Here is a 27941-nt window from a genome sequence, read left to right on the forward strand (position 1 = left end):
ATAAAAATGATAATGTTTGGAACCTTTTTTAAAGTTAAATTAGAGGAATCAACTTATACAAAATCGGCTAATTTTACAAAAGAAAAAAAAATCGGCATTCTTGTGATGCTCCTGCAAGCCATAAATAATTACTACGGCCAAATAAATGAAGAAACCTGTTGTTGGTTTCTTTGAGAGAAATTAACAGCTGAAAGTCAGTTTGGTTTTTAATTTTGTTTGTTTTATGCAGAGGTGTTGTTGTAAACTTCTTTGAAAAAGTGTCAACACATTCTCTGAAAAAGCGTAGTAAGCATTTTTTTCCCCACTCATGATTTAATAATCATTAATATAAATACAGGAAAATGAACTTAGAACTGCAAAGGATAGTAGGGTGGGGGGGGGGGGGGAATGATAATCGCTTCAGATAGGGTTAACAAATTCAAACTTATCGCCACTTTGCGTCTGGTCAATGTTTAACTGTTTATCCTTTAAATTAACTCTTATTTACTGTTTTTTTTTTTTTTTTTAATTTTTATTATAGATGCCTACATTTTTAAAAACGCAATTTTTTTACATCCGATATGAGAATCATATTTTATTCTTTTTTCAAGTTAACTTCGCTTCATTAGGATTCAAATAAATGAAAAGTCTTTATTTTTGTAACAAAGCTTATTTCAAGTTTTTAAAGCGGAATTCCATTTTCTTTTATGAGTCACTAATTAAAATGCTGAATCAATGGTTTATTTTTATTTATTTTGTTTTTTGCTTCAACTGTGTCCAGATATTAATGATATGTTTATCATAGGACTCTAAAATGCAATTCTAAAATAAGTTAATCAAAATATTTATTTTACAAGCCGTTTTTATACTTTTGATGGCTTTACTTTGAGGATTGCAATCTCTTTGCATCAGCTATGGGAATCTGATTTTTCGAATTTTCGATGTTTAGTATGCTTAGTTAAGAGGTAAACAAATAAAATATTTTCTTATTTTTGTAAAAATCACGAAGTTTATAAGTTTTAAACGAAACTCTATGCTCTTAAAAAGTTGTGGGTTAATAAGTTAAATGCTGAACCCCTGCCTGAATTTTTTTTCTTACAGTTGTTTTAAATACTATACAAATAACATTTCTGGTACAATTTAACATGATGTAGAATGGTAGATATTAACAGGAAAAAAGAGGGAAAACACTCAACTTTTAAGTGTCAATGATGCAGTTTCCACCTCTTTTGTTTTTACATTTTTTTTTTTTTTTTTTTGCAAAATTATTTGATTTTTCACAAAATTAATTGATTTTTCACAAAATTATTTGATTTTTCACAAAAAACCGACCCTGTGAAAAATCCTGGACAGACCCCTGACTTCTTAAGGTGTAATAACATTGTGTGTGATGTTAATAAGGTTTGGTTGATTTTTATAATAGTGGGGTCAAATTTATATACGAAATTAGGGAGTAGGTTTATACCTTACGGACTGCCTCCTTATCTTAGGTTGGTTTATAAAGTATAGTTTTGTCATGCCTTGACGAAAACTAACCGACGAAGAGCGTGTTATCGCACTACTAACGTGTCAAGATGCTATCGCAATTCGGATTGCGAAAACATATTTTTGATGCAACTTGCCAGCATTGAAATGAAAAGGGCCCGGAAAGACCATCGCCAGATGCAGATGTTTTATTTATTTATTCATTTTTGTTTTCAGATAGTAAAAAAAGCAAAAAGAAATTTTTCAAGAAAAGTGGTTTTGAAGAAGATCCTGCAGATGATGACACTGAAACTGGTATTCTAGTTTTGCTCGTTATGTCATTATTTATTAAAAATTTTGCTGAGCTCATAGTCCTCTTGTATTTCTTATATGTTTGTCAGATATTCTCCTATACATCCTATATTTTCCAACTAGGTCCTATATTTTTTTTATCAAATGTTAAATTCTACCCAAAAATGCAAAAACCTTTAACCTTCTTTTTTCTTCCTTGCACTGTGCGCTATTACATCTTTAAACTTTAATGTTAACATATGTACTAAACTTCTGTTACGTATTTTTTTAAATTTTATGAAATATATAAAATATAAATGATTTTACTTGCAACTTTTAACTTTTTTCAATTCATAAATTAACTTTTTTCTTTTAATGAATTTATTTTGTGTTATTTTAATAGTATAACATGTTAACTTTAAGAGTTACTGGCTGTAAAGATTTTGACAGCTTTTAATTTTGTCTCATATGATCATACACGCAGTGGCGTAGCTACGCTTCCTGCCCCCAGGGCGGTTCCTCAATTTGCCGCCCTTTTGATGGAAAATAGTTAATACATTAAAGAGTCAAAAGTATTTTAATAAGATTTTAATGAAGAAAAAAAAATTCCCCGTCTTATTTTTTTTGCAGAAGAAAATAAAAGGAATTCACTCCCACCGAAAAGCTCCACCGAAAAGTTTCAAAAGTTAAGTCAAAATTCGGAAGTTTAAGCAATTTTTGGTAACGGTTTTTTGAAAAAAGGCTTTCAGCTCCCTCCAGATTTTTTTTTTTTCTTTTTTTTTTTCACAATTAAAATCAGTTTTGCTTTCTTTGGTTCGTTAGTGAAACAGCAAGTTCACAAGGAAATTTTACGAAATTGAAGTTTTAAAAAAGCAATTTTAGGCTGTCTATGGATATGTGACGACGTTAGGGAAGGTTCAGCAGCGCTGTCAGGAAAGCTTTTCAAATAAACTGAAAAGCACGTAAATGTAAGCTGTATCTAGTGTTGTATGGGCCTCCCCTAACTCCAACAAAGACAAGATTTTCCTCCCGAAATATTTTAAAACTTGAAATCAATTTTAGTCTATATTTGATGAAGTTAAAGAGAATAGGGAACGTACGCGAGCTCTCAAGATATTTTCCGATGCCGAAGTTTCAAAAACGGAATTGTAGGCTATCTTTGATGGCATAAGTTTCCAACTATTTCCAAAAATGTTGGTAAGTTAGATCATTTTTCCATCTCCCTATGAAACGTTTTGAAAATGACGTCCTAAAAATGCGACTTTAGCCATTGTTTAACGAACAACGTCATAAGAGAATTCGGAGGCCCCCCCCCCCCCCCCCGAAATCTTTTTCGAAACTGTTGCTCATTTTAAGCTCTTCATCACTGCGAAAAGAAGGCTTTGCTGTCTTCCCTTAGAAATTTCTAAAAACGAAATTTGGAGCCAACTGTGAAGAAGTTAGATTGGTGCACATTTGGGATCCCGACCTTAGAATTTTTCTGAAATTTAAATTTCAAAACCCAACATTAAGCTATTTTTGGAGACATATTGGATGCAATGAAAGTTCAAAGTTGATGTCCTTAATACACATATTAACTCTTTAACCACGTTAAAGGAAGGGTCAATGCTTGACCCCTCTCAGGAATTTGTTGGTATTGAAATTTTAAAAACTCAATATTAGACTAGGGATGGGGTGGGCATTATCCTTTTGAAATGTTTTGAGACTCAAGGCATAAAACTGTACTTTTGGGCTGTTTGGTGACGTTAAGAGATGGGAAGGCTCTTTCGGTTGCTCTTTCCGAAAAACGTGACACTGCCCTCTGTCTGTAGCTTTGACGAAGGAAGAGAAAAAACAACATAATGCTGAGATGTCCACAAGAACAATACATATGTTTTGTATTTGAGTAATTTTATTATAGTCGTACCACAACCTTAGAATTAAAAGACCTTTTTTTGACTCCAAAAAATTATCAAAAGCATGATTTACTTCTTGGGAAAACGCGTTCTTTTTTCGCATCAAAAGTGTGAAATTGCCGCCCGCCAAAAAGTGCCACCCGGGGCGGACCGCCCCCTCCGCCCCTCCCTAGCTACGCCACTGCGTACACGTAGTTCAAATACTTTGTTTTTGGGCTCTACATGTGACAAATTTAGAATATGAGATCTACTCATTTTCTGATTGCTAAATTTGCAAAAGATGTAAAGTTTCCAGAAATTTTAAACTAGTGGGGGGAAAAAAAATTCTGGAAGAAATGGAAAAATTGATTTTTTTACACATTAAACTATATTTTCTCGTAAAACATAAAAAAATGTTCACTATTTAGAGATATATGCAATCCATGTTATTTTTTCTTTTTAACAATAAAATCATGCATTTATATACATGTGTGTACGCATGTTACACACATGTACACACATTAACTGTAAGGTATGGATGTGCTGTTACAGTGAGCGCCAGGTAATTGAATCAGCCACTTTAATGAATTAATTCCTCAAAAACGGGAAAATCCAGTTTTAACATTTAAAAATTGCTAAATATTTGAGTTAAGCACGCTGCTTAAATGAATCAAGTGTTTGTGACTGACCATATCTCCAGGGATCTCCTACGATTTTTTACTTGAAATAAATTTGTATAGTATACTGAAAAATATAAATAATTACGCAAACGTTTTAAAGGTCTGAAAACACTATATGCACCTCAGTTGGAAATAAAGCTACAAATTACCGCCCCATGACCAAAGCTAAGACGGAATCAAGCAAACACCGGAAAGGTCAGTTACAGCATTCAGAGATTGCAGCACCGCTCTAGCTTTATGCTCATAAGCCTGGAGTAGTTAAAACCATGCTCAGGCAAAAAACCTCATATAAAGCTGAGTAAATTATTACATTGGTAGATAAAAATACTTTCGCAAAACAAAAATGGGTGTGCAGACTAGTGATGGGCATAATCGAGATCTTTTGATAATCGAGATATCGGGAATCGAGTACTTCTGATAATCGAGTGATTGATAATCGAGATCTTTTTAATTCGAGAACTCGAGTGATTGACTTCTCGAGATCTTCCGAATCGAGTACTCGAGCGATTGACTTCTCGAGATCTTCCGAATCGAGTACTCGAGCGATTTACTTCTCGAGATCTTCCGAATCGAGCACTCGAGCGATTGACTTCTCGAGATCTTTTGAATCGAGTACTCGAGCAATTTACTTCTCGAGATCTTTTAAATCGAGTACTCGAGCAATTTACTTCTCGAGATGTTTTGAATCGAGATCTCGAGATGTTTTAAATCGAGATCTCGAGATGTTTTGAATCGAGATCTCGAGATGTTTGAATCGAGTTCTCGAAATGTTTGAATCGAGTTCTCGACCAGTATCTAGACTTCCTGAGTTCCAGAATCAAGTTTACTTTTACAGGGGTGCCCGCTAAGGGTGTCCATGGCGCTCACAACGCCAATAAAATTCTAAGAGGAGAGGGGGCTGAGCGTGTCTTTTAAATCGCATTGGGGGGTAGGGGGCTCTTGTCCTAGGAGTTGCTCCGTAATATTTGAGAGGGTGCGCCATCGCTCTTGAGGGGTCGTGGGAGTGTGCAATTCTGACTTCTAGAACAGTTGACTTCACGAATTGTTTCTGTAGGGTTGCGCACGAGGGGAAGGTGTACCATCAAGCTCGTAATTTAGGGGGTCAGGAAGGGGCAATTCCCCCCCCCCCCTGGGTTTTCGAAATAATGGTACTGACATATATGTAGGCGTAGGTTTTGTTATTAATTTGTACAATATACACTGAGTATATATATTCTTTTATCCCCCCCCCCCCCCCGCCCCTGTCCTGGAAAATTTGAAATAAAGGACCTGAGTGTCATGACGCGTACTTCTGTCACTGCAACTTTGAGGGTAGGCCCGATGAGGAGACGATTGACCCCTCTGGACCAGAGGGGTCAATCGCCTCCCGGCTTTGAAAATTAATGCTTCTTAATGTACGGGAACGTGCTTTTTGTAATTTTTCGTTTAATTTTGCACTAGTTACATACCCTTTGCTCCCCTCCCCTTAAGCTTCACCCTGGATGGACCAGTTTATGGGGGTCAATTTGGTAGGTTTTAGACTCTGCGTCATTGAAATTTTTAGGGGTCATTTTTGAGACATTCTTTATCTCAATTTTCGGGGGGGGGGGGGGTTCGTGGGCTCTTTTCCTAGACAGATGCTCCGTAACATTTGAGAGGGTGTGTCATCGCCCTGGGGGAAGGGGATGCCCTCGACTTTTAAAACATCGAGTTTTTTTCACAGGGGTAAGATCTAGAACGGGCGACCCATCCTGGCTTTTAGAAATTATTATTTACATTTAAATGAAGTTTTTGCTGTTAGTAGGAATACTATGCATTGATTATATGCCCTTTAACCCCTTCCCCCCCCTAAAGTGTAAAATTTGAAATATGGGCTTGAGAGTTATGATGCATACATAGCCACTGAAACTTCAATTTACGGAGTTCGATTGCCTTCGCCCCCCTTCTTGAAAAATTTTATATTTTACATTCAAGTGGAACTAGTTTTCGTTGTTTTCCGATAAAGTTAAATAGCAATTAATTGAGTCTGTTTTGGGAGATGCATTCAATAGATACATTTAATAGTTTTCATTGTGGGTCTCAATTCTTGGGGAATGCAGATTCAACGAGAGCTTGATTTCGGAGGCCTACAGGGGATGTTTCTCTTCTACCACGTGATTATTTCGAGATTTCGGACGCTTATTAAGCAAGAAGTTAATAATGTAAACAAGTCGAGGAATCGCAGCTCTGCACATAAGGGCTCATTTGTTCTTGTTTATAGCTTTGCTTTTTTTTTTTTTTTTTCTTTTGCTGCTGCTGTTGGTAGTAGGGTTAGTATCTGACTTATATAAGAGAAGGGAGGAAGGGTAAAATATTTCTCGCTATGTTTTACAGGGCATTAGGATTCCCGGCGCATTAATAATAGTGAAACTTTAAGTGGAATCCATTCTTTTGCTTCTTTCATGATTCGCTCTTTTTTATTTTTATATTTCACTTTTATTGATTAGGGGAAAAGCTAATAACAATGGGTACAGGGAGTGAATTTGAGATGTTTCTGAGTACATAAAGGAGTTTTGATGCTTGTCGTGTGGAATTAATTTTAGCTCGCATTCTTTGGCCCAATTTTTTAATTGAAATTACATTATATGCAGATCATTATTGTCTTTTTTTTTCATTCCATACGTATGATATTTGTAACTATTCTTGTTTGCGTATCATTTATTTTCGCGTGTGCATACTCTAATAATGTTATATTCATTATACTTTTAAAACGTTGATTAGTAGTACATTATTTACTCAACTTAAAAATTTGGAGTTATTGTATTGAGATGCTTATTTTATGATTTTTTTTAAACTGCTGAAACTGTTTGGGCTGGCAGCGGTCCATTTCGAAACTTTGGGTCCCGTGGCTCCGCTTCATTTTCCTTGCGTTGGTCCTCAAAAAGGGTTAACTGATTACCAAGTTTCTCTAAAAATTCAGATTATTCGATTTTAAAATCATCCGAAAGCGTCGCTCGATAGCGAACATTCAACAACAAGCAATTATCGAGAGGTGCCCACGAGAGGGTAGGGGTAGGTCCATGGTGCAGACCGCGCCAAAATGAAGTTTAAATGAGGAGGGGGCAACTCCAGAAGGCTTTTGGTCTTACTTTAGGAGGTTCTTGTTCTGGGGGGGTCTCCGTCGCATTTCAGGAGTGGGTTTCCTCACCCTTAGGAAGATAGGCAGCCTTGTATTATAAACACACATCGTTTAAATGTTTCATACACGTTTTAAAATGGTTGTTACAGCGTAACAACCGTTTTAAAACGTTTACTCAAAGAAATGTAGTATCTGGTTAACCCCATTCGAAAAAAGCGCCCGAGAAGCTCTTATTCGAAACTAAATTAGGATGTCCGTTCGTTCTTGTGGGCAACGGGACCCCTCGTGACAACCACCTTCCCCCCTCCAAGTACGATAGTCCCAAAAAGAGCAAAGACCCCTCAAAAAATTGAATTACCCGGTTTAAGCCATAACGTCTCCCTCCTAGCGATAACCTCTGCGAATGAATCACTAGAAAAGTTAACCACTCAAAAGGTTTGTTCAATTTCTCAGGGTCACATTTAAGGGGTTGGGGACGTAGGAGGAAGGTGTCCCCCCCCCCAATTTTTAGCTAAACTGTTCCCACTTTTTATTTCAATACATTATTTATGTAAACAACTCTCAAGTTCAAACCTGTTTGTGTTGCCCAATCACATGTCCATATTATCATTATCCCCCACTTTTTAAAATTTTTTTGATCTAAATAACTGTCAAGTGCAAAGCAATATGGAAAGCATTTCTCTGCCTGTTATTTTAAGATTTCATCAACGGAATGCACAACCCGTGCCCCCCCCCCTTAACGCGCTCATATGATATAATTCCTTAATTATTTTCGTGCGAAAATATATCGTTCGATTATAAAAAGATCTCTCGATAATCGAAAATTTGACACCAAACATTCAAATATAACCCCATCAGAAATAAAGCACGCAAGAAGCAGTCATTCGATTTTAAAACCATTCCAAATCCATCAATTCCAAGAGCGATGACGCACCACATATGCAGGAGCGTGCACAGAAATTTCGGGGCTCGTCACAAATGACTTTGACGGGCCCCCTCTATATTGTTTACCCCTACGTCCCTGATACATTTCACCTCTCATTTTAAAAATCTCGGGCCCGGGCCAACAGGTGCCCCTTTTCTCCCCCTCGCCCTGTGCACGCCCTGCACGAATGGAGTTCTCCCCCAAGAGCACTTTTTGGAGGCACTCTCTGGAAAAGGTTTGTCAGTGAAATCTGAAAGACGCAATTTTAGTTGATGTTTGGTTAAGTTTAGAAAATGGGAAGTTTTGGAAGCTTTTTATGAAAATATTTTAATAAATAAGTTTTCAAAAGGTGTCGTTTTGTTTAAAAAATGGAAAAAGTTCATGTGCTGTCTGTCTCTTGAAGTTTTTGACCCTAAAGCTCGAAAAAAAACTCAACGGTACATCTTCTTTGTCAACATTAGGGGGATCTCTTAACATCACAACAGTGACATCAGGTCTTTATTCCGTTTTTTTTTTACAAATTGAGGTCCTAAAGATGTGACTTAAGGTTTAGATCTGGGAAAGATAGAGGAAAGAGGACTCCCTGCCTCCTCTTGACTCTATTGGCGTCCTTTTCCTCCCGAAATCTCTTTCAAGAAGTCATTTTTAGGTTGTATGTGAAGAAAAAAATTTCGGATTCTCATGGGGAATTTTTTAAAACAAAATTTAAAGCTATCTGTGCTGATACTAAGGGGGAGGTGCTCGGGGGAACCTCTGGAAATTTATAAAAGTTGAAGTCTTAGAAGCGCAAAAATTTGTCTGTGTTTAAAGACGTTTAGCATGTAGAGAAGAATTTGGGTATATCTTCTTTGGCTAAATTTGGAAATTGAAGTTTAAAGGCACAATTTCTTCTTTCTTTTATAGTAATATTAGGAAAAGAGTGAGTGTTAGGAGATCTTCTCCAGAACTTTTTCGAAATCGAAGTCTTTAAAACACATTTCAGGCTCTCTTGGACGATGGTATAAGACGCTTTGCTCTTCGGGGGCTGCCTTCGGAAATGTTTTGAAATTGAAGTTCTGAAAGCACAATTTTGATTTATATTTTGATGGAATGGATTGTCTCCAAAGGAAATGTTTCAAGTTTGAAGGCCTATAGATGAATCTTTTTTTAGTCACATTAAGGGAACAGACAGTGTTTGAGGACTTTCCCTACAAAATTTCGACAATAAAGCTGGAAAAGCAATATTAAGCTTTTTTTATGATATTGTAAGGGGAAGGAGCCTTCCGTTCTAAAAACCTATTTTAAAGCTCACTTAGGTGACGATTAATATAGATAGATGTAGTTTCACACCAAAAAAAGTTTGAAATTGAAACAACGAAATAAAATTTCATTCTATATTTGTCCAAATAAGGAGTGAAGATTATGTTAATTAGAAAAAAAAAAGGCTAGAAAATTTCCTCTAGAAATATTCAAAAATAGTGTATGAAAAATGCAATTTTATGTAATCTTTGATAACACTGGGGGGAAGCGGGGGCTCACTCAACAAAATTTTCCGAAATTAGAGGCCTAAAATCAGTTTTAAGATAATTTTGTAAAAGTATTGCAGTATTTAAAATCTCCAAAAATTCGGTTTTATCCAGTGCAAGTTCTGACCTCATTGGGGGAGGGGAGAGTTGAAACCCCCTTAGCCTGAGAAAGAAATAAAATATATGACTGTGCTAATTTGAAACTGATAACTTCAGGTGAAAAAACCTTTATCATCAGGACGAAGCTATTTCCTCCAAGCCTTCCCATGCAATTGCAAATCACATCGTAATCTGTTGTAAGTTTTGACCAAATGGAAGAAGGAGCTACAGTTCCTTTAGCCCCCCCCGAACTCACCATTAATACATCACAGTGTATATCTTTATTTAAATACTAGCCTGCGTGCCCGGCGTTGCACGGGCTACTTAAAAAATGAAAGAGATGTCCAATTGATGTTTTTGTATTACTCTGACATCAGTTTCTAACGCGCTAAGAAGTAAATAAATACGCGTAATGCAAGGTTTGTAAAACACCAGTAGAGCATATTTTTGTCAAAATTCTCTTTAACGTTAATCATAGTTATCAATGATACAAGTTATGAGCATTTTCAATTAGCACAAAAGATGAAAATATGTGCATTATCAACTATAATCTCTGGTCACTTTAAACTGAATTAAATCTGATAGACTATATCTGAAATATTTATGTACAATTACGATCATCTTTTTACATAAAATGACACACACATTTTGATTGATTATGTGAAACTAAAAGCACCAAGACTAAATAAATACCAATAAGCATTAATTAAATACCAAGTCATCAGATTCCAAGATAGCTTTAGTTAAAATCCTTAAAAACAATTTTTTTGTTCAACTCTGTTTCACTTAAAGAAATCCAAACAATCTTAATTTAACATGTTCTTTTAACGATACAAACTGTATTTCAAAAATAGAAACAGGAAAGAAAAAGAAAGTTATTGCAATTCGAAAACTCACCCATGTAACAGGAAAAAGTTCAACAAAATAAACATAATTAGTCGCACATCCTAAATGTATCAAAATATGAGGCCGGTGAATGATTAACTTACATTACAATCAATAAACATAGCTAAAGAAACAACTTTTATATGAGGAAAAGAGTTAAGAACGTTGAATGTAAAAAATAAAAAAAGGACAGACGATAAAATAAAGGCTATATCCGAATAGAGCAACCAATTTTAAACTAATTTGAAATGAAATTCTGGATGGAAACGTTGTTTTAAGATTTGGACAGCAGCCAAAAAAATCTCTTTTAAAACAATTATTAGAATTTTATTTGCTCATACGCAAAATGGCAACAGGAAAGAAATAAAAATTCCTGAATAACGTTATGTTAATTAACGTTTTAATTAATATCTCCGCTAATTAAAGTCGTACAATTATGAGATTGGTTCTATTGTTTTCTTTGGAAAATTTCGAATTGATCGGTATCTCGTTCGACTCTCGATTCGCAGCGGTTCTCGAGGAGATCGATCTTCAGACAGACAGACGGACGCGAACAGATTTTAATATTATAGTGGATAATGCATATTTAAATTCGGAAAAGTATTGAAGTATTTGAAATCTTTGAAATTTCAGTTTTGTTTAGAGGTATTTCTGACCTCATGAAGGGAGAGGGGGGATATAGCCCCCTTAACCTGGGAACTAAGTTGAATATATATGGCTAGTTTAATTTGAAAGTAATAACTTTCAGATTTAAACAAAAAAAGAGATTGCAAAACGAAACGATTTCCTCCAAGCCTTTCCATTTCATTGCAGAGCACAGTTTAATCTGTTTTAAGTTTTGACCAAATGAGAGAATGGGAGGGGCTACAGTCTCCTACCCCCCACCCTCTCATCTATAAATATGCCACTATATATGTAGTTACATATAAATGTAATGCATATTTATTTTCGCAAATGTATTGTAGTATTAAAAATTTCAGAAGTTTCGATTTTATCTAGTGTAAGTTCGGACCTTGGGGGGGGGGGACTATAGCTCCTTACCTCCCCCCCCCCAGGTTCCGCTACTGCCCACAAACATGTGTTGCATTAGCACAGTCTTTTTTTATTTGCTTCGTTTTAGGAAAAATAGATTTTTTTTTTTTTTTTTTTGAAATCTGTAAATAGTAAAATAAAGAAGGGGGAGGCAGAGTGTTTCACACTTTTAGTGATTCTTTTCTTAGGAAAAGTCCAACAAAACCGGTGAGATAGAGAGAGACATAGAGTCGGCGGGACTTCTGCACTCTCAATTTTCTCATCGTTAGTGTTAGCATTGATGAAGCAATGATGTACCAATGCCGAGGACTAGGTAGATTTACGACATTGAAAAAAAGATGGTCTGAATTATTACCTATTTTTAGTAGAGACGTACCGAGTACTCGGTAACTACTCGGTACTCGGCCAAATTCTGATCAGATACTCGGCCAATACCGAGTAGTTGCAAAAAATTGAATATTGTCCAAGGCAGATACTAAAATTTATAGAAAAAAGAGCAAGCATTATATTCTGCAAACATTTACAATTAAAATTTATAAGTCAAATTTTAAATTTTGAGAATAATGGAAGTTTGTAATGCTTCAATGGATTAAATCTTTATTTTAATGTCCCCAAAGTTGATAAAAATTATTTATGTAAAATTATGCAAAAAAAAAGTATAGAAAATATGGAATTTTTATGTTAAAAATGGATTTTTGTTACAAACAAAAATTAATTATGAAAAATTATGAAAATACCTTTGCTTAAAAAATAAAAGGAAATAAAACAACATTAAAAGCACAGTGCAGGAACACTGCAGACATGTGTTTTGGCATTGCAAGGAATTCCTTTTTCAATGCACAACATGGGAGCTTGTGGATTTAAAGGCATCCGACAAAAGTCAGATTTTTTGTCGAATGTCTTAACATTCTTTAGCTCACATGTTATGCACTGAAAAAGACGTTCCTTGTAACGGGGGGGGGGGGGGGCAGAAACACATGGTCTGCAGTGTTCCTGCACATTTGTTGTATTAAAATTATTTATGTTTTGCGGACTAAAACTATAATTGATTGGTATAAATTTGTTTTAATTCCAACTTGATTAATCATACCTTTTATTTATTTATTTTTAATTTTAAAAATAATTTTTTTGTAAAATTTTTGACACAAACAAAATTGTTTATATAATGCGTAAATTGAATTTCAGCAGGAATTTAGTTTTAAAAACTATTATATGGACAAGGAGGTCTATACTACTATTCCAATAAGTTCAAAATTCATCACATATGTGTCGGTGGTTCTTCATAAAACATAATTGGTACTTGGTAACTCGGCCGAGTTGTGAAAGGCCGAGTACTCGGTACTCGGCGAAAGTGCTACTCGGTACGTATCTAATTTTTAGCAATCAGTATTTGATGCATTTTTCAAAGCACCTGGTCTGAATTTTGTAATTGCTTTTTTATACTGTTTTACGGTAAAATTCTTTAAATACTCAAAGAAGGGATATTTTGAGTGAACGGTACACTTCTAATGATATCTGTTTTAAGAATGCTTTTTTGAATCAAAATTTTTTAAAGCAAACATGATTCATACAAGCGGCAGTCACTGTAATAGGATTCTGATTATTTTCCAAATGCGCTCTGACCGCTTATTTTCTTGTTTGAGTGTTTCACTTTCATAAATTATTGTGGGTACGAAAATTCATTTACTCTCACATCTGTTTTTCTTTACTCTGCTATAAATTGATGCATTGTACAATGATATTGACCTTGAAGCTTTTTTTTTTTTTTGTATGTGCTCAAAACATATGAGATCCTATATTTTTTTCTTCCAAATTCCTAAATATTTTTCAACCAAACCCCTTTATTTTTCCTTTTAAACTCCTATATAGTTTTCCCCACTTGCTATGAGCCCGGATTCTTATTGTTCCTTTTTTATCACTTTAATGCATGTTGTTTTTGTGCATATATTTGCACTTTATTTCTGAAATTTTAGACTTTGGCTTTCAGTAATGATATACTGAATTACAAGGAACCATTATGTATCATAATATGAAGTATCAAATTTCTGAAATAAATTTTTGTACTTGAAAAGTAATGATTTTTACCTGCAGTGGACATGACCATGTGGTCGCGTTGTTGAAATATATGTATACATTGAAGATCATTTGTTGGATTTTTCCCATAGATATCATTCCAGCTGCAGCTAGTCAGCAAATTGCTGAAGGGACCCAAGAAGATGAATTTGGGGCAAAAGATTATCGTAGTTTAATGGAATTACGCTTGGATCATGAAGCAAGACCATTATGGGTGGTAATTATTAGTACTGATTTTGGAAGAACAAGTTTCATTTACTCTGTTATTCATAAAACTGCAACTAAAATAAGACTTACAAAAACCTTTTCCTTTAACCCATTGCTTTGCTTATCAGCTTGCACGAGGAGACAATTTACTTACAGTAGTACTCCTTAATGAACAGTGTTGCATGAATGCATGAAAAGTAACTGATTTGGTTACTTTTTGCCGTGGCTGAGAACATGAAATTTCATTGCGGGCTAATCTTTGAGGGTCTTAAAATTTTTATAAAAATTGAAAACAGTTTGATAAAATTTATTCTCGGTAAAGAGAATTTTTTGTAGATTCTTGGTATCACTATTCCTGAAAAAGGAAACAAAATATATTCTTCAGCAGACAAGATAAGGTACTTCCAATAACTTGAATTATTGATTATTCAAAGGTTTTAGCGAGTCCCTAGGATCTTCAAGTTTTCAAGGGTTGATAGTGTTTGAGTATTAGAGGTCTTATTTTTGAACATGAGTCCCCCCCCCCTCCCCCTCAATTTGCTTTTTAAAATGTTCAGGTTTTTTTCATGGGCTCACAATTGCCCCTGATCGGCAGACTAGTAAAAAATGAGAAATTCCACAAACCAGTTACTTTTTTCTTCTTTTTATTTGTCACAAAGAAAAAAAAACTTTGCTAGGTATTTAAGAATTCTCCTCTCACAAATGCCAATAGCACAGCAGCCCATGTAGACCAAGGGCCTACTGTGCCCATCTTAGTTTTCTAGACCACTGGCTCTAGTGTGATCAGCCAAATGCAGAACCCACAAGAGACAACAAGTACAGTGATTATTTCGACTTCAAAGCCAAAATTTTCTGTGCTAAATATGCTACAAAATTTATGGGTCAAGAATATTAATAACCAGGAAACCTTTTTCTTATTATGGATTTTTTAATGAAAAACTTAAATAATCATTCATTAAAAAACAGTTTATTATACTCCATTTATTGAACAGTTTTTTCATAAGAATACAACAGTTTTTTCATAGTTTGAAAATGAACAAGATGAAGAAAAAGTATACACAAGAACGTTAAAACTTTCCTTAAACTATCCTAGATTGCAACTAAAGCCGCATAAACAAAATTTAGCAGCATCATTTCTTACTCAAGAATGTGAAACAGTATAAAAACTGCATCATTTCATGTTTTTATGTATTTTATGACTAAGAAATACTTTATTTTGTCTGAGAAAATTGAGTAACTTTTCACTCCCCCCCCCCTGCCTCCCAGTTCAGAAAATGAGAGTGTGTTTTATTTTCTGTATGCCCACTTAATGGGCTTTGATCTATTAAGGTAACAAGTAAAAATTGATTAATTTTGTTTAGTGCTGAAACAGAGTCATATGACTTTCTGAAAGTGATATGGGAAGGTTCTTCTTCCTATATTTGTTCACGTCTTTCTTCAGTCTCCATGTGCTTTCTTTGAAGATTGAAGTATCTTCACGGTTTGGAATGAAATTATTGTTGATACTAGAAAATCACCCGTCAAGTATGACGGTGAAAATTGCTTCTACATTTAATCAGAGCAATTGCCTGTTTGGTGATACTTTAATAGTTGAAATTTGAACCCTAGCTCCAGTGGATGACCCCTAAACTAGAGTAGATAGCATTAATATTGTTAACCACTTTTTCGTTTCTTCATTCTAATAAAAATACAGTCTTACCTGTAAAACAGTTAAGTTACCAGATCCAGTTCAGCCTTTTCAAAATATAGCATATTCCTGCATGTCAAACATTACCAAAAAATATTATCAAGTTATCATGCTGTGGCAGGAATTTCATTGAAAGTGACATCAGGAGTGTTACTCGATCGGGGAATTTGCTATTATGTACAGTAAAACCTCCAGTGCGGACGCTAACAGGATAATTTTTTTGTCTGCAATGGAGGGATGTCCGTGGGACAGGTTTAATAATGTTATTTGCCTTGGAATCGGGGGCATTAAAAATTGTCTGCATAAGAGGGGTGTTGGTTAGGAGGGGTTTACTGTGTATATGAGGATTAGTTTCCTGAAAGACAAATTTGTATAGACTTCTAAGAATCATCTTCCTTTAATCAAATTTATGTATTAAGTAGCTTTTATTGTCACAAAATCTTATCAGGTCCATTTGTTTTTAAGAATATTGTCTTTTTTTTTTCTTCCATTTATTGTTTACTATTTCCAATTTATTTATTAGGCACCAGATGGCCATATTTTCTTAGAAGCTTTTTCACCTGTATATAAGCATGCTCATGACTTCTTGATAGCAATTTCGGAGGTGAGTTATATTATTTTGGTTCTGTCATAATTCTTTTTTTTTTTTTTTTTGTATATACATATATAGAGTAAAGTTCATTAACTAAATATTTTTCTCTTAATTTAATTTGTTTGATTATATATTTCACATTTTGATGCAATATGACTACAGAAAAGAATCAATATAGAGTTTTGAATTTTTAATCTGAACTCTTTTTTTTTTTGTCTGTAAGAAGTATACTGAGTTACAGTTAAAAAAAAAAAAAAAAAACTGAAGTGACTTAAAGTAAAAAAACAAAATGTCTCACATGTAAATGAACAAAAAATTTTGTAAGACGATTAACAAGGTGCTGTAGTTCTCATTTTTGTTGTAAGCAAAGATATTTTGTTGTTTTTTTTTTTTGCTGGTAGCATAATAAACTTTTAAAATGATGACTAATGCAAAAATTTTAATAAATCTTTTTCCAAGTTATGAAATTAAATATGGTAGAATGGCACCATATATTTATTGGGTATGTATTCACATATATATTGGTATCATTGGTTAATTTCTACTAAAATAAATGCAGGAGCCCTATTAGTCCTTATTTTAATAGGTAAAATCTTCTTCATTACTATTTACTACTTAGAATTTCGTCTAAAATGTTGAAATTGTCTAAAGTTGAAAAGAATGCAGGAGTAAGGCAAAGTAAGCCCTGATTGGTCTATAGTTATGGATACTCTAAAATTAAAACATGATTTGAAATAGTTGTTTTTCTTCTAGCCTGTTTGTCGGCCAGAACATATACATGAATATCGCCTTACAGCTTACTCTTTATATGCAGCAGTTTCTGTTGGTCTTCAGACAAATGACATTATTGAATATTTAAGGAGACTAAGTAAAACCAGTATTCCCGATGGAATTATAGAATTTATTAAGGTATGTATTACTCAACTGAAATAATGCTCAAAAGAATTATCTGTCTTTTATGCAAACTAATACTTGTTTTGTCTGATTTCTTTCTCAGTTGTGTACAGTTAGTTATGGGAAAATCAAGCTTGTTTTAAAGCATAATAAGTATTTCATTGAAAGTCCATTTCCTGTAAGTGTTTTTTCTTCTTATTGCTACTCTTATTGTTTAAGAATTGTTTGTTTCATTTTGTACCTTCCATTTAAAGGTCATTTGCTTTTATCTACCTTTTGAAAGAAACCTTTATGTTACAAGAACCTATTTATTAAGTAATGTTATTCTTTGTAAGTAAGTTCCTAATGCAGTGTAGTCTCCTAATATAAAAATATTTTCAAAGAATTATTTTGTGAAATTATCTTTTACCTAGAAATGAATAAGTACGTTTATTTATTGTAGCTCGTAATGCCCAACTGCTGCTCATTGTGTTTAAGAGCTTTGACTTTTTTTTTTTTTTTTTTGTATTTTATTTTGATAGTATGTACAATTTTGTGTATTAGCAATATTTTATTTTTTGCTGTTGTTAATCATTTAAGATTCATTGTTATACCATTGATTTCTTCGTACTGTGTTTTATGGTGACATTTGTATCGAAAAATTAAAAAATATGTTTAGTAAACTAGCATTGCAATACTTTCTTCTATATATTTCTAATAAATTCTTTCTTCTTACGCATAATCGGTATTAGAGCAAAAATCACTTTAAAACCCTTCCTTAAGCTAATTAGAAACCTTTAATTTGCTAACAAATTGAAGGTGATAACAGATAAAATATTGTAAATGATTGAAAAGACTCCGATCATTTTCCAACAGTAAAATTGCAACAAAGGCTTAGAATTTTATTTAAAGTTTGCTAAAAATAGTTATAATTTTTGTTCTGTATAACTTTAAAGTTCAAACCGAATTCCATAATACATAGAAAAAAAATTCTTCTGTTTGGTATCAATATTTAAATGGTGCCAGTGTGTTTTCACAACCAGAATCAGAAAAAAATGCTGATTTGATATTTCGTTATTAGATCAGGTAATTAAAATCCTGCAAAAATGGTACCCGGCTTAACGAAATCGTTGACATAGTTAAAAAAATTTTGATATCTTGTTCGATCTATCAGTCTGAAACATTCTTGAGACCATAGTAAGTAAGTAAAAATATTTAAATGTAATCCATCTTTCACATTGTTGATTTTATTAAGCTGATTAAACCTCATACAAGCTATGACTTTAAAAAAAAATCAACACCCCTTAGAACATTACCCGCAAAAATTAATTTAAAGCCCGTTTCAGTGTTTGTTCACATGTATACAACATTTCAACTGAATCCTCGCATCACTTCTTGGGATATAACAGTCACAATGCGTGAGAAAGAAAGTTCGATTCCACCCTCCCCCATGAACACATTGGTGCAAAAAAGGAATCAGCTCATCTCCCTTTCAAGGCTACCTGCATATAAAATTTTATCAGAATTCTTGCTTTACTTCTTGAAACATAGCTGTCACAAATAACACGAAAGAATGTTCAATTGCTCCTCCTCCTTTTGAACTATTGGCACCAAAATTGAATGGATCTCTTAAGACTTTTTTAATGTTTGGTTTTAATGGATTGTATAATTTTTAAACTCTAGACTAGAACCTTATGGAAGTTATTTTAAATTATTGATTCACTGATTAATTTAATTTTGTCTTGCATGAATTTCATTTATTTTATCTGATGGATGGAACTATAAAGTGAAAAAGTATTAGTTTGATCTTTCTATGGTTGTGTTCGACAAGCCTCACCGGTCGACCGGTAAGTAACCAGGTACTAAGCCCGTCATTCTGATCAACCGGTTACCGCAGCGGTTACCATTCTAAGCAGTTGATTGGAGCACGTGATCATTAGTTGTCACGTGATTAACTAACTGGTCGCTCTCGGTCGTGCTCGTCGAACGCACTCTATGATAGCATCAAGGCCGAGAACTTTTTTTGAATTTTCCTTACAAATTTACCTTGAAAAACTTCAAGTATTTTTCATGAGCACAAGATGTTCTATGTGTGATCGTTTTTTGTGCAGCAAAGTTTATTATTATTGTTTGTATATTTCAAGTGGATTACTAATATAATTTGTTTCTTATGTTTATATTTAGTATTTATCTAGCGTTAATATTTCTTTTTAGGATGTTTTGCAAAAACTTCTGAAGGATCATGTTATTCAAGAATGTCGTTTGAAGCATACTGAAAATGAAATTTCTACATTAACTACAGGTCAAAATAGTCAGTCTGAAAAGGTTAGTAAATTGAAGTCGATGGAATTTGCTTCCTAGATTCTAAAAGTTGTGGCACTTATAAATTTATTTATTTTATCTGTTTTCAAACCTGTATTCTAGATTTCTGATGACAATTTTCAGCATATTTATCTTTATTATGTTTGAATTCGTGTATTTTGTTTTTACCTCTTATATTTATGAAAAATAAATATTTATGAAATGATGAAAATGATTTCAAAAAAAAAAAAAAAAAAAATTGAGAAAAGCTTTAAATGAGTTTTTTGACCTGTATTCAATTTTTTGCTTGTTTGTTTCTTTTTTTTAAATATAAATTTCTGTTCTATCCTGTTTGTTGAAATTTTAAAAAAAAGGATGTGTTTGCTGGACTGTGTGAACTTAAGGGAAAATGAAGATTTTTGCACCTTCTCAAAAATTGCTAGGGGCTATCCATAAATGATGCCACTTTTTTCATCAAATTTGACCCCCTTCACCTTACGTCCTCTCCTTGCCTTATCACTTTCCATGCTATGATAGACAAATATATTGTTATAAAATATGCATGATGTTACCCCTTTGCTCCTCCTTGTTACAATTTCAGGATCATCCTGCCCCTCAAAGTGTGACATCATTTGTCGACAACCCCTTAATGTTCATACATACATGCTGAGATATAGCTAGGGTTCTTTCAAGGCGTGACGATATTACTTGACATTTCTTAGACAAGAGAAATAAACAAAAACTGTGAAGACTATTTAAGTGATTAATTCCATTATTAAAGAAACTAATTTTCTAAAGATGATATTGAAAATTGCAGGGAAAGAAAATATAGTTTTTTTTTAAATTTAGAATGTTTGACATTTTGTATTTAACTCTAAAAAAACCCACTGTCATTAAAAAGTTTTAATCATGATATGACGTAAGATCTTTATCAGAACTTCACAGCAAACGACTAAGCTTTATCCACTTACAGCAATGAAAATATATTCTGAAACTTATGGCCAGTTATGTTTTTCTTGAGCAATCTTTGCATGTAGTATATTGCTTATACAGTAAAACCCTTCGAATGCGGACACCTCTCTTATGCGGACAATTTTTAATTCCCTGATTCCAAGGCAAATAACATTATTAAACCCCTGTTCTGCGAACCCCCTTTATTGTGGACAAAAAAAATTTCCCGTTAGTGTCTGCATTAGATAGGTTTTACTGTATTTTCATTAGAATCCTTCTCTACGAGCATCTACAGAATTTTTGTAGTTTATAGATCGTTTGTACTTGAAAGAAAATTTTTCTATACATTTTGATAAAAAAGCATTAATGTATGAATATAAATGTGAAATTTACTCTTTAAATCAACACTTTATTCTATATTAGTTAAAACAAAGATTAAACAAATTAGATGAAGTTACAAATTCAATCTTAAATAGTCAGTTAAACAATTGGTCTGCATAACCTGTAGTCAATAATATTCATAATATGGATCACTATTGCACTGCACCTTTGAATTACATATGTTGATTCAAAGGTATTCGAATGGAAAAACCTTAAAGGAATCTAAAAGCCAAGGCCAGCACTCCTATGAATCTGAGAGACAGTATTATAAATATGGCTTGCGTATGTTTATTGACCGGTAGGCTACCAGTCGGTTGATCACATGATCAATAAAGACATCAGCTCCAATGCTTTAGCATGTGCTGATGTCATTAGCTGTCATGTGATCAACCAACTGGTAGCTACCGTTCGAGGTCGGCGAACATAGCCATGAATACAATTTATAAACTTTTTTTAGTGTGAGTATGGAAAATTTTACGACTTGAAATTTGACTCCTTTAAAAATATTATGCTGTTAGCTTATAGCCTAGCTAATTAGAAGCCTAACACCCTATATGCCTCAGGCATTATTCATATTCATCTGAATTTGTAAATCAACCATTGTGGAATTGATGCATTATTATCATGTGTTTTATTTATTTTCTTGTTTTATCTGTAATTTACTTATTTTTTATTACTTATAATACTGAATAGCATTTTCTGAATATTATTTTTATTCAGGCAAATGGTAAAGATGCCCCTGGTTCAAGTAAAACTGCAGATAAAATTTCAGAAAAGGGTGATGATGTTCCAGATGATATCTTTAATTTTTATGAAAAGCTTGAAAGAGAAGATGAAGAAAAAGAAGATCTTCAGACTGTATCTGTTGAAATAAATCAAGAAAAGATTGAAATACTGCAGAAACGGTTAGGTTTAAGTCAAATACAGTATAACTTTGATTTAACGATACCCGATTTAACAATTTCCTCAATTTAATTGTACATTTCACTGGTCCTGATTTGACTGCATTGAATGGCTATGCTTCTCGATTTAACGATATCTTTGATTTAACGATAACTTTTCCAGTCCCTTGACAACCGTTAAATCAAGTTTATACTGTATTTTTAATTATGTGTCAATAATAAATGCTATATGTGTTATATATTTATATAATTTTTTCATTGCTATTTTGTTAAATGCAGATAGACAATTATTGTATACAAAAACATTTTTTTTCCTTCAAAATATTTTTAAAGATCACTTTATATGCTATCACTTTGAGTATGTAAAAATATGACTTATGATTACTAATTGAAATCAACTACAGTCGACCATCGCTTATTAGAATATCGGTTAAAAGGATATCCTGCTTAATATAATACATTTTCGATGTATCAAACCAATATGTGTTATTTTGATCTTAATTATTGGAATATCCAGCTTAAGATAATACATTTTCAACGTATCAAACTAATGTAATGTGTTATTTCGATACCGATTAATGGAGTTTTCCGCTTATTAGAATATTTTTTTTGGTAAAATGGCTATTCAAGTAATCTGGTTCAACTGTATGTATGCACAATTAATGTGAAAACAAATAATGAGAAAAATCTCCATAATGTTCCTCTTAGTAATGAATTTCTTAGATGGTAAAGTAAAAAACAAAATACTATAAATAATGATATGAAAATAGAATATCTTGATTAATATGTTGATAAATTTTGTGAATAAAAATAAATCTGCAATTAGTAATTCATTTGAGAAGTAATTATTTGAAGCATTCATGCTATTTTTATAAAGTACTGTAAAATTATTGCTATCTGAAAAGAAATAACTAACCACATAGCAGGTGATGGATTTACCATATCAGAGTTAACAGGGATCCCCTCAACCCAGGTATCTCAGGTGTATCCCAGGATGTTAGAGACAACAAGGTTTTCATGTTTTGCAAGTAAAAAAAGTGAAGTAACAAATTTAGAATAAAAAATATCAGTACAATAAAATACTTGATTAAAATAAGATTACACAATCGAACTTTGATAAAAATTAGAAACCAAATTTTACTGTCTCAAAAATAGATTAGTATTCAAATTTTCCAGCCATTTTTTTTCTTATAACTTCAAAATAGCAGTCAGTCATATGTAAGAACATTTTGAAATAGTAGTACTCTTATCAGTTATACAGTTCAACTTTTAAGGATTATCAACATTTTACCTTTTTTTTTCAGATGCATTGAACTGGAATATCCGTTGTTAGCAGAATATGATTTTAAAAATGATACCGTAAACCCTGATGTAAAGTAAGTTATGAATTTAGTATACTATTTCCTATTAGTAGTAAAATTAGTACTAGAAATTTTATTCTAAAGAAAAAATAGAAAATTTGTTTGCTAGTTGATTACATATGTAATTTTCTTTGCAGTAATAATTTTATACTTTATATTAAGATTTTATATGTGATAGTTCTAAATTTCATCATAGATTTCCTTCCAATATTAAATTGTAAAAACATTTGTTCATTGTTCCTCAATCGTTTAAATATGCTAAATATTTAAAGTAACTTCATGTCATCTGCTTCATACCATTATCTTTAGTGATAAAATATAGCATAATAAATGTTAATAGTACCAAAAGTCAGTGATAAATCTGTTAATATATACCAAAGTGTGATTCAAAGCAAAAAGCAATGAATCTGTTTTCAACAGGTTAAAGATTTTGCTATAGCAGATTGCTGCTTGAAAAGATATATTTATTTCTTCATTAAAACATTCAAAAGAGTTTCATATTTGCATAACAGGAACTTTCTTAAACTGTATGGATTAAATTAGATTTTAGTTACCACTAATTAGTCAAGATTTGAGACCTTTAGCCATATTTCACCCTTACTAAGAAAAAAGTTTGAAAATAGATGAGGATGACTAAGGATAGTTATTTTGTACCCTCTAGCAGTTTAAATTGGTGTGAGACATTCTTATCTCAGAAAAAATTTGAATGTTTAATGAAAGTTTTGGCTTTTCTGTCTTCTATGTGCAAAATTGTTTACTTAAATTGTTGTGAACATTCCAGCACTGTTGGTCAGTGAAAGGACTCTTTATCATAATCAAATATTGGTCAACAGTGCTTACAGTAGACTATTGTTGTGATCAAAAACTTAAGCAAAATAACATCCCCTGACAATCGAACATTTCCCAAGTGGTACTTCTCATTCCTGAGTAGAGTTGACGCCTGAGATAGAATGTAAAAGCATGAATTAGTAAACCACAAAAGACAGCATTTTTTATCAGGGTTGTTTGGTTTAAATGACGTTAGTTTAAATTAGGTGTTTTTTGAAGAATTTCATTGTTTTCCCCCAAATGTTTTCATAAATTTAACATACTATTGCAAAGAGTAAAATCTAGTTAATGCAAAATAACTAGCAAAGCTTTATGGATAAATTACAGATTTAATAAATTTAAAAACTTATATTTTTTTAGGTTATGTAAGTTTGCTAAATAGTGTTTTTTCTTTTAATCTATGCAGCTTTCCTATTAGGTACATAAATATACAAGGCAGATCGACTAAGGTTTTCTAAAATTACATGGGAAAAAAAATCCAAGTAGCTCTTTTATAGTTTTTTAACTATCATTCTTTTTCAGTCTTTTACATTTTAAAATAGTTCAAAAAGCAAATATCAACCAAAACTTCATATATTACCTAATTTGCTTGATTACTTAAGATTTATTGATATAGATTATGTACCACTGAACCGATGCTTAGTGTAAAATATCTTAACACTAGAATATTTAAATGATTAGAGGAAAAAAAATAACTAAAGAAGTCCAAGAACACTTAGAGTAGGCATATAATTGCGCTTATAACTGCACACTTTTTGCATCCCTGATAGGCGATGCAATCAGAGCAAGAAAAGATAATTTATAAAATTATTAAAACAAAACATTCATGTAACTATGTGCTTATTAAAAAAAATTAATGCCAAGTTTTCACCCTTTCAAAGAATTTTTTTGATCTTAATATAATAAAAGAAGCCTCATGTATGAATGGTAGAAGAATCAATAAACATTAATTTTTATGACAGTCTTCATTATTAAAACATGTTAAAAGAGTATTTTGATTTAAGTTTGCACTGAAGCTTTTAATTAAAATGATCTTTTTTTCTCTGATAAAAAAAATGTATTCATAAATGCATTAAACCAGGAGAAATATTGTCTAGAATGGAAAGCATAATGATTTTCCTAAAACCTACTTGTCCTGTTTCTATAAATGTTGTCGCTGGTACATTAGGTAAATAAATTACATGGTTTGTAACTTTTTTTAAATCTTTTTAAAAAATATGCATTGATCTTTTGATTTTTAAAGTTTTGTATAATGTACATCAGATTGATTCATTTATAGATACTTCAAAATTCTTTCCATGTTTAAGAATGCGTGATTTTAATTTTACTTTTATTTATTATTTATAGTAGATAGCTATAATTATGAGGAAATTAATTTGCAAGAATTTATTCTTGTTTATTCGTAATTAATGTCTGAACTATCACAGTAAATTATTTCTTCGATTATTTATACCAAGACCCATTTGCGTATTGTATATTTTTTAATAGTTAAAGATTTTCAAACAATATTCTTTCATAGAAATCTCTTAAGTATGAGAAAATAAAATTACAAGATTTAAGTCTTAATTATTTAATTAATTACGAAGAAATTAGGTACAAATATGAATATTAAACATTCCTTAGTTCAAAAAATCTCCATGATTGTCCTAAAACAAAATTGTTTTCTTTGCAAATAGTATTAAAAACCAAATAAACCCGGTTTAAACCAAAAAACTGGTTTTTATTCCAACCCTGTTTTTTTATAATATTAATCATTCATTTTTCAATATCAAAAATTATTTGTATGTGTTTTCTTTTTAATTAGTTTAGATTTGAGACCTTTAGCCATATTGCGTCCATATCAAGAAAAAAGTCTAAGGAAAATGTTTGGAAATGGAAGAGCAAGATCTGGAATAATTGTTTTGCCTTGTGGTATGTCATTTAAGCATTGAATGTCATGAATTGTCATGAATTATTTTTGATAAAGGCAAATTAAAATATGGTTTTTCAATGTATGCAAATATTGTTTATGGTCCATGATACCATTTATTTTCAACAATGGAGGTTACTGAGAACGAATGAAAACAGCCCCCTGCTACAATGCTTCCACCACCATATTTAACTGTGAGATTCTGGTAGTTAGGATGGTGCTGCTGATCATCTGGCCACTTCACATTCTGCTTATGATCATGTGTTGAGAGAAAATACAATATAACTTTCATTTAACAATACCAGATTCAACGATTTCCTCAATTTAATGATACATTTCACTGGTAAAAATTTGACTGCATTGAATGCTCCTTCATTTATCGATAACTTTTTCCAGTCCCTTGACAGTCGTTAAATCGGGGTTAAACTGTTCTAAGTTTCATTATTAAATAGTACTTTTAACCAGCCTGCAGAATTGGAAGAAAAGTGACTGACTTCAGGAATTTTAGAGCCTTCAACTCAAACTTCTTTGCCGCAAAATCAGTCCGACTCCACAGCCGCCCTATTTTTTAATGCTTGCGAGATGCTCAATGCCGATATTTTTGAGCAAATAAAACACAAGCACTTATTATTCTTTGAAGAAAGCAAACATTTTTGTTTGCCTCATGTCAAATAACTGCCAACTCTCAATTAATTACCCTAAGAGACTCACGAATGTTTATGCCTTCTCTAAAAATCTCTAATAAAATAAATATCTCCTAAATTTTAATCAAGACATTAAAATTCCTTTTTTCAGTGATTAGAATTTTTAGGGAAACTACTGTAAAATAAACTCAATTTCATTAACGAAACCTTTTCAAATTGTATAGTTCTGATCACTTTTGAAACATGTTTAGTTCATTTTCCTTCTTTTAAAAACTTGTATGTACCCCTCTTTCAAAACCATATTTATTTTAAACCTAAAAGTTTTATATTTTTCAATTTCAAAAAAATAATGTTTGTAATCTCTGTTTCTGAATTTCTGGTCCTATACAGGAAATTTTTGAGGGATCCTGCGAAAAACAATGAAACTTGCTCCACGGCATGATAATTTGATATTTTTTGGTAACACTTTACCTGCAGGGAAATGCTTTATTTTGACAAGACTGAGCTGGATTCGGTAACTTAACTGTTTTACTGGTAAGATAGTCATTTTAGGGGAATGAAGAATCAAAAAAGTAAACAAACATTAATGCTAGCCATTGGAGTTCCACTAGTTAATCCACTAGAATGAATGTTGAAATTTTAACTATCAAACTGTCACCAAACAGGCAATTGCTTCGTTCAAATGTAGAAGCAATATTCTCCCATCATACCTTGACGAGTGGTTTTCTTGTTCTATATGAACAGTGAAAGTTGAAAAACAACAATTTTTTGCTGTGCTTAAATTTTCGCAATTACGACAAGCACGCAAAAATCACGAAAATTTAAAGTTTTGCAAAAAAAGTGCTTTTACAATATTCACCAAATAAAGAAGCTACTGTAAATGTTGAAGAAGAGGATGATAATGAACTGCCCTGGCTGGTTTACAATAAATACGAGCATCACATTGTTATATAAGAGTATGATAACGGACATTTTTGAAAAAAGAAAAAGAAATGATGGATAATTCTTAAAAGTAATATTCCATATTCAGATGAGATAATTTATCAATCCAAACCTTTTTCAAGTCCTCTTACGGTGTGTGTGTTAGGGGTCCCAAAGAAATCGAAAATTGATTTTGCAAATCACACACTCTCTCTCTCTCTCTTATATTTTTCCTTTTATGTCAAAAGAAGTGTAGAAAAGGTTTCGCATTATTTGAAGAACAGCAAACAGTGCCGACTTCCGTCTGAAAATGTGAACGAGCGCTTCTAATGCTAGTCCAAATTGAAAAAAAAAAAAAAAAATTTTTTTTGAAACTCGTTGCCCCTATACCCCACATGCAGCAAAAATAACATTTGTTCAAATTTTAAAAAAATCTAGGTATTCCACACTTGGCCTAAAATTTATAATTTTCTTCAAAAT

The 27941-nt window shown here is 32.4% G+C and overlaps 1 protein-coding gene across 1 annotated transcript in view; it reads left to right on the forward strand.

Moving 5' to 3' along the window:
• Positions 1-27941, forward strand: part of LOC129221884 (general transcription and DNA repair factor IIH helicase subunit XPB-like) — a 60928-nt gene that overhangs the window by 1356 nt on the left and 31631 nt on the right. The window contains exons 2-10 of the mRNA XM_054856254.1: positions 1681-1758; positions 13997-14121; positions 16322-16402; positions 17144-17299; positions 17388-17462; positions 19478-19588; positions 21617-21801; positions 23103-23174; positions 25792-25898. Of these exons, the coding sequence (XP_054712229.1) occupies positions 1681-1758; positions 13997-14121; positions 16322-16402; positions 17144-17299; positions 17388-17462; positions 19478-19588; positions 21617-21801; positions 23103-23174; positions 25792-25898 (990 nt within the window). The remainder of the gene's footprint in view (positions 1-1680; positions 1759-13996; positions 14122-16321; positions 16403-17143; positions 17300-17387; positions 17463-19477; positions 19589-21616; positions 21802-23102; positions 23175-25791; positions 25899-27941) is intronic.

Source organism: Uloborus diversus, chromosome 5 (genome assembly GCF_026930045.1).
Source record: "Uloborus diversus isolate 005 chromosome 5, Udiv.v.3.1, whole genome shotgun sequence".
NCBI classification, from domain to species: domain Eukaryota; kingdom Metazoa; phylum Arthropoda; class Arachnida; order Araneae; family Uloboridae; genus Uloborus; species Uloborus diversus.